Below are 15161 nucleotides of genomic sequence, written 5' to 3'. Positions count from 1 at the left end.
TATGACCTAATCAGATAACACGTTCCTGTGCCGTAGTGTGACTGCGTCAGATAACGGTATCTGCATCATGGGGGTTTTCTTGCCTCATGGGCTGACTGTTAGTTAACTTGATAGTTAGTTTAACCAGAATAGGGTCAGGAATAGGGGGATCGATTCAGAACCTATAGAAATACACGACACCCACTCCACGCTAACTATGGTCATATCTACTAATCTATGCATAGTATAACATAGTACAACATACTATAGAGTATAGTGTATACCTTACCACCCCAAAATACATAAATGCATTTTGAAATTTTCAAATATACTGAAAAATTGCAGTCATATATATTGTATGCACTTAAGCTATGAATTAAATGCAAAATTAAACACGCATTGTTATGCATTATTGCTTTTTGGTATATGAGAAATACACATGAAATGGCTCTTAATATAGCTATACAGAAAGGAAGGTCGAGACCATTTCATCACATAATAAAATATTTGTGAACATACCAGCGGGCAGCTAAAGTCTATATAAAGTATCTAAAAAAGAAATCTTAGTTCTCTAGGAATAGTTTCTTACTTTAAGCAGAAGATCAGTGTCCCGGGGAAAAAATATATAGAACATTTTTTTAAGGGCTTGCTGAAAAAAGTTGCTGTCCGTGAACTGGATTGTAATTGTTCATGTGACTTTATTTTTAAAGTTGAAGGCCGAATTCAGGGAACGCCGTGTGCGAGTTTACTCAAAAGTCTCTATTTCTGTTCCGGAGAGAACATCATATCATTCAGGCTTTCGAAAAAACTGTCAACAGCTTCATGGGAAAGTTCCACTAAGTCGGAAATAGGGGTAACCATGCATTCGTGCGCATGATTGTCTCCATTGACATTCTGATTTGCATTGCTGACAGAAGGTCGTACCTGTTCGATGCTGCTTTCATCTCGAACTTCACTACCCTTCAATCGTAGTGGTGAAGATTCCAGGAATGCCGTCATCAGAATTGGCAGCCTTTGAGGGCAGCACAGTGCGTGAACCTTGGTAGGAACCAACAGTGTATCTGCATCCACCGGCGCATCCGATTGTAGCGTCAGACAGGTGTCTAACACGCATTCTTCTCCGCATAGCAGACACCTTAGTACAGGTAAAACACACCTTTGCCACATTGGTCGAAATGATAGAAACCAAGTCATGTTTAGGTCTCTAAGCCGGGAGAGTCCCAGGATTTTTGATATCCGGTCCCGGTATCCAATGGCTAGGATCGTATCTTCCATTGTCGCGAGAGTTTGATCTGTGACATGGGTTGCCATAACGGAAAATAAGGACTAGGAATAGGATTCCTGCAATTAGTCCCAGGATCAGGGGAAGTCCGCCAAAAATCGAATGGACGAAATCTGGAAAAATACCCAGTATGGCTTTGAATGGTGTTAATGCCATCGAAAATACTGTCTTAAATACCTTTGAGACCCCAGTGGTATCAGAAATATTTAAGATTTCGCTCAGGATTTCCGCGAAATGTACGGGGGAATTAGTTGATAATAATGTATGTATCTCTGCAGTCGTCCTTGCGACTTGTAGATCATACGTTTCTTTAGATGACGTGAGCCTTGTAGGCGTCTGAAGAAGCACTGTTTTCATTCTGCTTAAAGTATCTATTCGAATAGAAGTAATTTTCAAACCGGGCCATGCCCTTGCCTCCCTGTCTGGAAAGGAGCTGGGGAACAAAGAACGTCCACAGCACTTGACCTTCGCCGTCGTAGTGACGAGATAAGGAGTCCCGGGCATAAGACTACAACATCTGCGGTCTACAATAAGAATGTAACTCCCATTATAGAGTCTTTGAAAGAATGGTTCTATTTCAGTTGCAGGTGCGCCTTGCTGGTGACATGAAAGGTTGTATGAATTCCCTTCACAGGCTCCGTGCAAACTAATACCGTTACACAGAAGCGTGCCGCTTAGTGACATAGCACAATTGTTGCCACTAAGAAACACTTTCTGTCCTTTGTTACTGACACATGCATGTGAATAGGGCAGGTTCCAAGTTGTTTTAAGGTACCCCTTTCCCAATTTCTCGTACATGCCAGCCTGTATATATTTTTGGCAGTATTGAAACCTGAAGGTTGAGATTGGAATATTTATGATTCCGTGGATTATCCATTCACTGACAGGTCGTTCTGACATTGTCATTGGTAATCTTTCTAGTTTTTCAATGCTCAAGATTGTATAATCAGCACCCTTCTGCGCCATACCGATTTGTCTATCAGTAAGGTTAAAGATTTGGAATAGTGACGTTGTGTTGATTAAACGCCAAGGCACATAGCCTGAACGAAGATTTTGTAACGTCCAGCCAAGCTGTACAATGGAACGCAATTGTGACTGTCCATGTTGTAATAACAGTAAGTCTTGCGATAATATATCGATTGCTGAAGACACAATGCTGTCCAATGAAAAAATTCTGGAGGACAGAGTCATTAACCCATTGTCCACTACAGATAGTGATTTTTCCAAATTAATACGATCAATTTCACGTATTCTCTCTGCTGTTTCAATTTGAGTAACCTTTCAGGCCTCATTGTATGCTGCATATACAGAGGCTGCTATGAAACGCTTTTGACGCTGTTTGCGTGGTCCCAGTATGAAATCACGCAAGTCAGCACCATCAGTAAGTAAAGTTAGGTGTTGCTTAATTTCAGGCAGTGTGGAAGTTTGTAGCCATTGCAGGCATAATTTGCCCACACTGTAGGTTGTTATTATCCCTGGGTGATGTCTTTGGGGATATCTAGGGTCTGGCCTGGTCATTTTGAAACCCTGTGTTTTATTCAGGAATCTATCTTGACAGTTATTTGTATCTGTGGGCCAGATCAACTATTGTTTCCAATCAGGATGTGTTCTGTTTTGGTTAAGTATATGGTTTATGTCTATTTCTTCATCTGTTTCAGAGCTATTGCTAAACATTGTTGGCTTTGGAATAGACAGGTTATTTAAATCTTTGATTTTGGCTAAGCCAAGACAGGTGGTTTGTTGAACAGTGTCATTTAAAAATATCATTTGTTCTGGGATCATGCAGGCTCTAAACAAAGCTTCTAAACCCTGTACTTGCCATTCTTTTGTACCCCAAACACTTTTCAAATCAACATTTTTGTCCCAATAATCAAATCCAAAAGTATTCATTTTTTCAAAGAACGAATCAGAATAAATCAATTTTGTGTTGGTTATCATGGTTTTCATCCCTGTCTTGTTTGACAATTTGTAATAAAATGTTTCAGCATTACTAGTGTTAAAACCTTGAAAGTATGAATATTTGTCATAAACGGTTCTAGAGCTCCCTTTTGGAGGTGTAGCACAATGTTCCCATTGATTATAATTTAAAACATTTCTTGGTTGTGCAGATTTATGCAAAAAACTGTTACCATAATGGTTATAGCAATACATACTATCATAATTTGTAGAACCTTGCAAATAATCATGTTTTGTAAATTTAGCAGACATTACTAAGTCAGACATCATATTGTTTATACTTTCAAAGTCCCAATCATCAGCAAATGAGTTTGGTTTTGCAAAGTCACTCAAGGAGATCTTGATTTGGTGTGGATATTTCAGGATCTCGACCGGACCATAAATTTCATAGTCAGTGTTGTCCCAGGCTACCCCACCAGGTATTGGAATTGCTGTGAAGTTGGCTGAAGAAAGTTCTGAAGAAAGTTCTCGTTTCTCGACGTGTGAAGATGTGTGTGGTTTGAGGACCAAGTTGATGTTCTGACTTGCTGTGTCCATTTTAGCATATTTTCCCTCAATGAAGCGTCCCAAGGTAAATACCATGATGAGCCAAAGTATGAGGATAAATGCACCAAAACCCACCCAAAATTCAATCCATGGAGTAACCAGATATGTTTCTTTCAGTTGTTTCAAAAGTTCCTTAGCTTTGTCTTTAAAGGATTTTGATGATGGCTGTGTCTTTTGTTCGCTGAAACCTTCAGAGGAATCATCGAAGTTGATGAAGTAACCAGATGCAGTTCTGTCAATTGTTCCAATTGGTTCAGGATTTTTGTTTCTTGCATTTTCACTTGGAACTTCATTGTAGATTGGTGTGTCTCTGCTAAATGTCTTTATTTGGGTTTTCAGAGGTCTGAGTTCTATTGCATTGTTGCATAGTCCTTGTTGTTCTTCTTTAGGCGTTTCGAATGTGATGAGCCTCTTTGTTAGGACCTCTGTACTGGTTGCAAACCTTGGTGTTCTGCTACTTATTGGGAGTCCACTTGGCCTACTGTTTGTTATCGGCCACATGTTGTGGTTTTACCAGGTCGATGGATACAACTCGGTTCTCCTTTTTTCCAGCAAGTGGCGGTAGTACAACTGATCTTGTCCCGTTGACAGACAAGACAGGAACTGCTTTTCTGTAAGAAGGCCCAAATTCCTTCTTTACCGCGATCTTCTCCCTGACTAGATCCCCGACTTTTGGAATCCAGACAGGTCTTGCTGGGACAGGTGGTGATTCTTCAGTGGTTGTTGGCTGTTGTTTCAACTGTATGTTGCTCAGGTCTTTTCTTGTTTTGTTTAAGTCCTGCAAAATAGCCAAACGGTCTTTGACATCAAAGGTTTTTTCTATTACCACTGAAGTCTGACTATCAAGGTCAGAGATCAACATCCTAGTTCCGAATAATAATTCGTACGGACTGAATCCCTTCAGAGAATTTCTTGGCAAGTTATTTAGACTACGTTGGACACTTATTAGATGTTTGACCCACCCAGCTCCCGAACCTAATATCCTTTCTATTATAGATTGCTTTCTGCCTTGGTTTTTTCTTTACACCGTCCCATACCCTCAGGAAGGAAGTGAGAAGATTCCCGCTGGGCTGTGCTCATTTGGCCATGTTTCCCCCCCAGGCTGGTTTGCCTGAGTGAAAGAAATGGTCGAACGTAGCATGCTCTTAGCGTATATGCCATTTAGACTCGCAAATCTTGTATAATAGTCCGGACGTCAGCCGAGTGCTGGTGATCTACATTATAAGTGGAAACTAGCCTGTATATGTTAATCGCAAGCCATTCTTTTTGCTGGTAATATTATCTGCCTTGATACGACGAGGTATTAAACTGCTTCTCTCCCCACTGCGATCTCTGTTGCAGTTTGGGCAGTTTTTTACAAACATGGTGTAGTGCAGGCTCATGCCTGGCCACCAGTACCGTGATTGTAATTCTTCCAGAGAATCTTTTAATTTAAGGTGTCTGTGACCCTCGCCCATGTGTGCGTCTGCGATTAACAAGTTTCTCCTGTCCATGTTTGGAATCACTCTATCCCCCACTCCAGGGATTCGAGCAAAAGGGACGGAGTTTGCATCGATTATGTATGTATAATTGAGTGGATAGTTGATCGGTAACGCTGAGCAGTCGCCTTTGGATGACGTGTTCACCGCCAGCAATGTTTCACCGTCAATGTATTTTAATGTACGCTTTTTTCGATCTACGGGAGCCGGTTTAGTGGCTGCCGCTGCGGCTGCTTCAGCCAATGAATTCCCTACAACGTGAACGCCATCACGTTGATGACTCAGTGAGTGAGTCACGTGAGTCTTTGGTAGTTCTTTTTTCAAAAGAGCTACTTGTTCCCAGAGCAGTCTCTGCTTTATTGGTGCATCTGTGTCATCTTTGTAACCGTTCTGAATCCATGTCTGCAAATCGCTGTTATATGATTTGACGCAGTAATATGAATCTGACACTATAAGTGTCGGGAATTCGCGATCCGCATTATCTAGCGCCATTTTCAAAGCTAATATTTCAGTTTGTTGTTCTGAATTGGTTTCTACTGAGTGTGTCTTTGTTAATAGAGGTCTTAGTTTACCTCCGCGCCACACTTCTTTTGTAATCTCACATGTGGGGTTGTATGCTTGTTCTCCCCAAACGGATGGTTGAGCATGTCCGTCTGTATAGATTACACAGGCGTAATGTCGTAGAGGCAGAATGTCGATTGGCAGAGGATACGTCTTTTCATATTTTAGATTTTTCAATTCTTCTAGTTCTTAAAAGACTGTCAACCAGGCAATACTTGATAATTCATATCCTCCGTACTGGATTTTCAGATGGGCAATTCTGGACTTTTTGAAGTTGAATTTGTAACCCTCTGCAGCGAAACCAAGTATTATGGTGTTCACTCTTTTCAAGTGAGTCTCCAAGTCATCATCTGTTAAGTAAATGTCATCGACATAAGATAATGCTTCATCATCATATAGTTGTAGTAATTCTGTTACTCTCGCTGAGAATACCCCCGGGCTGTTCTTGTACCCCTGGGCTAACCGACAGAATTGTTTTTGAGTGCCATTTACTGAGAAAGCTGTTAAATATCTGCTCTCTGGTGCTATGTTTTGACAAAAGAATCCATTGGAGATGTCCAAGGTTGTTTTGTATTTTTTGCGCACTATGTTATTCATTAGTGCAGCACTGTGTGAGTTTTGCACTGCAAAGGTTTTGCAACATGTGTTAAGGTGTCGGTAATCCAAAACTAGACGATATGAATTGTCTGGTTTGGAGACCGGAAACAAAGGATTGTTCATTTGTGAGGTGCAAGTTTCAATCACCCCCTGGTATTCTAGCTGATCTAGTATTTCATTTACTTGTTTTTTAGCTTCTTGCTTAATTGGGTACTGCCTTTGTGCAGTTGGTTGTGATTTTAACTGGACTTTGTGAGGAGGAGAATCCTCATCCCATCCTACATGATTTTTATATAAAGCAGGTGCTAAGGCCACTGCCCACTTTCTAGCAAGTGTATATTTTTTATGAATCGGTATTTGATTCGAGAAGGCAGGCATAATTACTTCTTCGCCATGAGGGCACTCCCTGACAAACTCTGGTGGCCAGTCTTTTTCAGCTAAAAGGATGTCATAGCCTTTGGAGAGGTTATCCCAAAATAGTCCCCTTATTTTCCTAGTCTTATCTCCCTCTATACGTAATGTTATCTCGTATATCTTGTGGGGCTTGCTAACTCTGGTGTCTGCAGTTTCCACTTGAAGGTATTCATTCGTGTCCACTGTCTCCAGATGATTCATAAGGACTTTGCGAGCTATGCTCACCTCTGCTGCGCTGTCTAGCATTGTCTGAGCCCACTCTCCGTTTTTCAGTTGTGTCCTCAGTATTCTCGGCATTGTTAACTACCTTGATACTGGCTACCTTCTTTTTTGGAAATTGTAATTTCTTTTTCAGTTGAGCAGGTTCCTTGTCTTTGGACTTGGCGTGCTCTTCTGATCGTCCTCTTCTTTCCGATTTCTGCGAGGAATTCTGAAAAGATTGAGAGGGACGTGTATCAATGTCTTGATATCTATCAGGTTTTTTAATATTATCCCTATTTCTAAGGTTATATCTATTCCCAGAGGGGTCACTCTGGGGTGACCTTTGTCTCGGGTTTGGAGATTTCTCTCTTCGCCTCGGAGACCTTCCTCTGGACTGGAATTTCTTTTCTTTAGGATTGGATTGTTTGTTCCCATCCCAGTTCTTTTTTGGTGAATTATTATTATTATTAAAAAACATTTTTTCTGGACTTGTAGTCAGTTGCGGTTTTACCGGTATTCCACCTAGACTATCTCTGCCTAGTTCTTCATAGGATTTTTCTATGATTCTGGCAATTTCAGCTGGTTGGTCTGCTATATCTGTCTCTTTTAACCTCTGGCGGATCGCCACGTTTGCTGCTTCACCTTTTATGTTGGCTAATAATATAGCCGAGACCTGCTTGAAGTCTTTTAGTAATTTCATACCAAGAGTTAAAGCAGGTTCTGGACCGTATTCGTCTTGAATTTGTTTTAGCACATCTGGTATTACCGAAATGGATGGAACACCGTGCGTTTTTGTGTAGATGGAAGCAAAGACTGTACCCCAAGTGTCACAGTCCTCAATGTGTGGTGCGATTCCCATTGGGAGACATATAGTCAGAATCCTGTGTTTTTCTAATGGGGTGGTGTCAGGAAACACCGCCTCTATTTGGGTAATTTTCTGTGCCAACCAGAATGGTATTTGTTCCCGTTTAGCTGGAACTTTACCTAGGCAGGATTGGATGTTCTGTGGTGTAATTTTATTTGTGTTCCCCTGGTGAGGGGTCAGCTGTGGAAGTTTAATCGCTGGCTGAATTGTTGAAGTCCGCATTACATACTGAACTAATTGTCTATGAATTTTTAGTAGTTGTTTTAGCTGTATTAACAGCTCTGCTGCAGGCATTCTTTCGATGTCTGGATGTGGTGTGTATCCGGCTAAGACCGGCCACGTTGCTCCTGGTCTTCCTAAAGGACCGAGCCTTGTAATGTGATTGTTATGTATTAGGGCGCCATCAAATAAGAGCAAATGCTCTTGGAATTTGAGTGGTACTTCCACCTCCTCGAAAGGAGTGTACGTTTCAGGAGGTTCCTCTACTTTGTAATAGTGGAAGTACTTTGTTACAGCATTTGCTGCTGGAAAATGTATCCATGTATAGTATACCTCTGTCTGCCGATATTCGTGTGCCTCAATTACGAATATGACTGTGCCACCTCTAGGTGTCAGTCCATTTTCTATAAGTTTTAAGGTTATAGATCTCCTTTTGGCGACCTGGATGAGTATTATATCCGGGTCTGCTGTTTGCATGGTAGCATCAGCATCTGCTATTTCAGTTGCTAATCTAATTGCCTCTCTTTCATCATCACTCTCTGTCATTTTACAGACAGGATGGTATTATTTTTATTTTCAGATCAGGTTTCTTTATGGAAACAGAGATTAGATGCACAATATTCTGGAACTGTTTTATCCTTCAACGTTGACTAGACCAAGAACCATACATAGGAGTTCCCTCCTGCGAGGTTTTGGAGGATATAATAACCTTTCACCCACTCCAGACGTCTTTGGAGTATTTGGAAAAACGGGTCTGAGTGAGAAAGCACGACTGAGTTACTCTAAATGTCTTACGTTAGTTTTATCGCCCTTTCCAAACGCGTTGGGCGCCATGTAGTGTAGCTCCTATTTTCCCAATAGGCTCTGCGCATTGGAATAGTACCTACAGCAGTAAAGGCCTAGGCCAGACGTTAACTAGGTCTACTACTGTCGATACTAGACTTAATTTTTGGGTTTGCCAGCTAAGCTCAGAGTTCGCTAGAAACTTTCTCGAATGTTCAAGGAAGGATTAACTTCCCTGATTAGACAAGAAGGGATTTAGTTTCTGACAACCATAGAACATGACAACTTTGCTCTCCCCTAATCAAGAGTCAATCTCGAGAGTCGTGTGAGCACAAGGCAATTATTTTACTCAGTCAGTACGTGCATTCTTAGTCTCATCAGAATGTAGAGAAAAGGAAGAGACGGGCGTGTTCAATAAAAGATGTTATTTATTGATCAGTCTCTTTTCTCGTACAAGAGAAATGGATCGATATTATTGCAATACTTATAGTTAAGTAAAGTGCATACATTAGAAGCAATAGTATAAAATAATACTGTAAAAACATTGATATGGTTTCTGAGCCATATGATGTTTAAAATGATTAAAATATATTTACATACACATATACATTTGACTAAACGTACTCAACTGGTGTTTCTAGATACGCCTACCCCGTGTACCTGACCTAAGTCTAATGCGTGGGCGGGAATAGAAAGTTACAGTTTAAGTTAAGTTTGTTTTTGCCAAGTGAATAACTAAAGAATTCTCTGTGAGGGGTTATTCAGTTCTGTACCTGGAATTTAGGATGAATGAGGAATGGTATCTCTTTCTCTGCTCTCGATATTCCAGGCTGCCTGCGAGGGCTACCCGGAAGCGCCGGTGCTGGGTCTCTCGGCTTGAGATAGCAGCGCGTCTCTCAGCGCGTCAGGAAGGCGGGGCTGCTGCCTGCGGGGTCTGCTTCTGCTCTCGGCTTCGGCAAGTATGGCTGCTCCGTCTTGTCACCACGCGTGCGTTTGCATAGGGCAAGGTCGGCAATATTTATACCTTAAAGGTGCCGGGATTGACGTAAGGATGGACATAGGTACGTCAATAAAGATGTCATACGACTTGCTCGTTAGCACATTCTTTACTAAAGTTCTCTGTGAAATCAAAACAATGGCCGCACGGATTATCCAGGTTGTCATAGGTTTGATTTGTTATGAGAACGTCGTATGCCTTATCAGGGGCTGGAGGAATGTCGCTTGTCTAATTAGATCTCAAGCGTTATGACCTAATCAGATAACACGTTCCTGTGCCGTAGTGTGACTGCGTCAGATAACGGTATCTGCATCATGGGGGTTTTCTTGCCTCATGGGCTGACTGTTAGTTAACTTGATAGTTAGTTTAACCAGAATAGGGTCAGGAATAGGGGGATCGATTCAGAACCTATAGAAATACACGACAATATGTCTATTAAAATTGTACTATTTGTGTTCACCAGACACAGCACCCACCATTTCCTTCATGCTGAGTAGCCATGCTGAGAAGCAAACCTTTTTTCTTATTAAAGCCAAAGATAATTCAGCCTATTGTTCAGGTCACTTACTGTGCGTCAGATTTTCATTTCCATATTCATTTAACTGTCACACAAATGCGGCTTCATTGCCTACTTAAGTGAGCAGAACCTGAGCAGCTCTAATGTGGACAAGTCATTTAAGATAACTAAATGTGGAAAAGCAATATACTCACTCGTTAACACAGTGATGGACTTGACTGGCCGTGGGATCATGTTGGGGCTCCCTACCATCAGAGTGATTATGTAATAAAGTCCATGGTAGCTGGCATTGAAGACGATGGGCGCGGGTAATGTGCTATTAAATTCCTCAAATTGGAAGAAGTAGTTCTGGGATTCTCCAGTTATCTTTACAATGTACACAGAGGAGGCGATGACCACATCAGATGGCTCCAGGGAGATTAAAATGGAGTTATCCTCTCTGACGGCAACATGAAATGGAGTTGCATTCTGCAAGAGAATAGTAGAAATTAATAAATAATAGGTACAGCAAAAAATGAACATAATACCAAATATTCAGAGTTTGACAAGAATTTGAGAAGGAGAAGTGATCTACTTAGACAAATGCGTTATTTGATGAAGTTGTATTCCAGTTTAGAAGTACAACATTTTCAGCGAATTAGCATTATAACATATGATACACCCTTGTGAAAAATGTCAAGTAACTTTTCAAGTGTAAACTTAAGTTTTCTTTGTCAACTAGGATTAATTGAATTTAGGTGAATATACTGAGAGAAGACCTATATCAAGAAAACCATCAATGAAAGATTCAAATTCAAGCATCTTGAAGCAGCTACAATATTAATGACAGTCTGAAAATATTCATCTTAAAGTAAAATGTGGGTACATAGTCATGCTATTCAACAATTAAAAGTTCAACAGTTGGATATTTCTGTTTGAAAGGAAATGTTCATACTTCACATAAAACAAGTATAACATGTTCATGCAAATGTGTTATTCTCTATTCATTAGAATGAAGCCTGGTAGATAGGCTATTACGGCTAACAAAGTTGTTTGCTAATGTGTCCATTTCTAACCTTTTCATTTACATCAGGGATGTTAGAAATGGGGGTCTCTAGTTGGCAGAGGTAGGTACCGTTGTCCAAATAGGGACCCTTGGTTCTAGTCAGGGTAAGGGTGATACGCATTTTAGATAACCCCTGCTCACCCACTTGATAGCTTGGCACAAGCAGACAGGCTTATCCCAAAGGCAATGTGTAAAGTATTTGTACCAACACACATTGCGAAAACACCACACCAGTTTAGAAAAATAAAGTATCTTTATCTAAACTAAACAAGACCAAAACAACAGCAATCCAGCATACATAGTAAAAATATGACTTTCAAAAGGTTCCAAGAACTTGTACCATAGAAAACTATGGATGCGTGACTTTTCACCAAAGTACCTGCAGATGCATCAAAGTTCCAAAAGCCAAACAGACGCAGAGTCAGAAAACAAAGATATGCAACAGTCCTGAGACCTTGGCGAGGCGACAATTCTGCCACACGCTGCGGACGAGTTGCGTTGAATCCGGTCTGTATGGGGAGTGATGTGTCGATTGTTTGTGGCGGTTCCGGTTCGCAAGTGATGCGTCTGGAAAGTGTGCCGCACAGGAAATTCAGGATGAGTCGGCGATTGATGCTAAGGCATCAAGTGGCCTGATGTTAGTTCTCTTCAGCCGCGATCCCTCAATGCATCGATTCTTGCAGCTACGACAGGCGTTGTGACGGTTTTCGCAGCGGCCCGGTGATGCATGGAAATTCTTCTTGCGCCGTGGAGATGCGTTGAGAAAACAGCCACAAGAAGAGAGATTTTAGCAGTTCTTCATGTTTCTTCTTTCTTCCAGCACCAAAACAGCAGCAACAACCTCCAGCGGCCCAAAACAGGCACTGGCTCCTCTAGGTAGGTCAGAACTAACAACAGCAGAGTTCAGGAGAGCTGGGGCTGTCGTATTTGTGTCCCTGAGACTTCTGAACAGGAGGCCAGCTCACTTCAGATCTCCTTCAAGCAGGGGACACAGCACGCAGCAAAGTCCTTCTCCTTTCCTTGGAAGAAACAGCAACTGCAGACCAACCCCAGACACACAGCAAGGGCAGTATTTCTTCTCAGTCTCTCCAGCTCTTCTCCTTGGCAGAGGTTCCTCTTGAATTCCAGGAATAATCCTAAGTTAAGGTGTTTTAGGTCTAGTATTTATAACCCAAAATTTATTTGTTCTCTTTCTGCAGGGGGCTCTGTGCCCAGTTCACATCAGTTCTGCCTTCACTGGTGCAGTATGACCACTGGAGGTGGAGACAGCATTGTGCAAGGAAGACAGGCTCCATTCTGGTGCAAGGTAAATCTCCTCCCAATACTCTATATGCAGCCAAGGTCTATTCAACTCAGGGCAGAGTTATCCAGGATGGGCAAGGTACACCTCAACCCCCCAGTGGTTGGCTACAGGGAAAACACATCCTCTGTCTCTGTCACACTGTAACCAGGCAATCAATCCACAAACAGGCAAAGGCACACAGGAAGGTTGAACAAGAAAATAGCCACTTTTTAAAAGTGGTATTTTCAAACACACAATTTAAAAACCATCTTTACAAAAAGATGTGTTATTAAATCCTGAAATCAGGGATACTAAACTCAATTTTTCTATCTTATCTCTATGGAACATAGACCTGTAAAATGTTATAAAGCAATACCCATTCTGTCCTATGTTCAAGATAGCCTTTCAGTAGTGAACAAAGGAAATTAGCAGTATTTCACTATCAGGACATGTCACACACACCAGTACATGTTCTACCTTTCACAGGCACTGCACCCTGTCCAGGGGAGTACATTGGGCCTACCACAGGGCTGTCCTATGTATATGAAAAGGAAGGGTAGGGTCTGGCAAGTGGGGGCACTTGATAAGTCGATATGGCAGTTAACAAACTGCGCACAGGCACCACAGTGGCAGGCCTGAGACCTCTTTTCAGGGGTACTCATGTGGGTGGCACAATCAGTGCTGCAAGCCCACTAGTCACATTTGATTTACCAACCCTGGCACACTCAGTGCACTGTACTAGGCACCTACTGGTAAAACAAATATGCCAATCAGGGACAACCAATCACAATATCAATTTACACACGGAGCACTTGCACTTTGACACTGCTCAGCAGTGGCAAAGTATCCAAAGCATCTAAGCCAGCAAAAACTAATTCTAGCACAGCATCAAAAACACAGGAGGTAGAGGCAAAAAGTCAGGGGAAAAACACCCCAAGCATGCCCTGCTGTGTGGGCATGTCCCACACAGCAGGACCAGTAAGCACTCTTAATAGTACCTTGATTCTCCCTGAAAGAGAGCTGAACTCTAAGGTTTGGATTCCTTCACCAGCAATGAAGCCAAACAGAGTCCTGCAGTTTCCTGTGCAGCCAGACTGCTGTGTGCACTAAATAGTGCCTCACTCCTCCCTGCATCAGAGCTAAACTCTGGGGCTTGGAGTCCTAAACATGCAATGGGGGCAAACACAGACCTGCGTTCTGCATCTGAGAGTCAGTGAGCTTCATAGAAATCTTTCAGTTTGCTGAGATGGGTTTGTCGGGATGACTCCCACTATTATCCATTAAGCCCCACTCTCCATAGACCTATAGTTCCTCCTTGTGGCTTCTGAATCATTGGTTTCCAGATTCAGTATGTATAGTACACTAGATCCATTCTCTATCAATTGGGAAGGGTGTCCCTACTCTGAAGATAGCTGAATAAAAGTGTGCCGCAGTAAAGACCATTTAAGAGCCACATGGTACCTGCACAACCTTCCCTACTAACCTACTGCGGCTTCTACCATCCAAGAAAGAGTGGCAAGCACACTTAATAAAATTCAAGTGACAATCAAAGAGAAAAGGTAAAGAAAAGTGTTATAAATCCCTTTAATTGGAACAGTACTTACTTTGGAGTTGGACTTTCTGAGTGAGACACTCATTGACTTTACTAATTTCTTTGTTCCTCCATGCCACTTCTGACACTTCCTCGCTCTTGGTACTTCTGTTTCTGAAATCTTTATCAAACACTCTGGTTATCTGTGAGTGCACAATCTTTCCTACGCTTAGGCAATTCCTAAGTGTAGGAAAGAAACAATCCCTATTTCTGGACCACTACTCTTAATCCCTTTCCAACATCTGTTTAACTCATTGTGACCTCCAAAAATTGCCCAGGATTGTCAATCAATACGAGTGACATGTAATACCGACATTATCTGTCCTGGTATCATTGCTCATGCAATAAAAAGACTCCTAGATGTGTGAAGAAAAACTAAGAAAGTTACTGTTCACATTTGATGAAAGAATGGTCTGCACTTTGACAAGATCCCCTGCACTATGTCATTTATTTGTCCTTCTTTGTTCTGACATTGTTGTTTCTGGACTGCACTGAGCTGATTTCTTTGTGTTCCTCTGAAAGAATGGAATCATTATTCTGAGCACCCCAAAGTTTGTTTTCTTGTATTTTACGTTCGTTCCATTTCTGTAGTGAATTTTAATTATTCTTCTTGTCACCTTCTAACTTTATTACAAAGGCATGGATTTTATTTTCAAATGCAGGTAAAAACCTAAGCTATCTGAGTTGGTAATATATTAGGAATAGCTAGCGTTGTATTTTAACGATTTCTTCGTTAGAGTCATACTTCCCTGTCAGATTTATATTAGTTACCTGCCTCTTTAGTCTCTACTTAGTATTGCACACTGCTCTGCGAGTGTGTTTTCACCATGGAAGTGTCTCTGTTTTAC

At 41.5% G+C, this 15161-nt stretch overlaps 1 protein-coding gene across 6 annotated transcripts in view; it reads right to left on the bottom strand.

The window, feature by feature from the left end:
• Nucleotides 1-15161, bottom strand: part of PTPRO (protein tyrosine phosphatase receptor type O) — a 1002672-nt gene that overhangs the window by 665447 nt on the left and 322064 nt on the right. For all 6 annotated transcript variants that reach the window (XM_078674019.1, XM_078674018.1, XM_078674014.1 and 3 more), the window contains exon 2: nucleotides 10590-10863. In XM_078674019.1, the coding sequence (XP_078530145.1) occupies nucleotides 10590-10863 (274 nt within the window). The remainder of the gene's footprint in view (nucleotides 1-10589; nucleotides 10864-15161) is intronic.

This window comes from Lissotriton helveticus, chromosome 1_1, assembly GCF_964261635.1.
Source record: "Lissotriton helveticus chromosome 1_1, aLisHel1.1, whole genome shotgun sequence".
Classification (NCBI taxonomy): Eukaryota; Metazoa; Chordata; class Amphibia; order Caudata; family Salamandridae; genus Lissotriton; species Lissotriton helveticus.
Note: the sequence above shows the minus strand (reverse complement) of the source record. Positions and strands in the feature narration are given on the sequence as shown.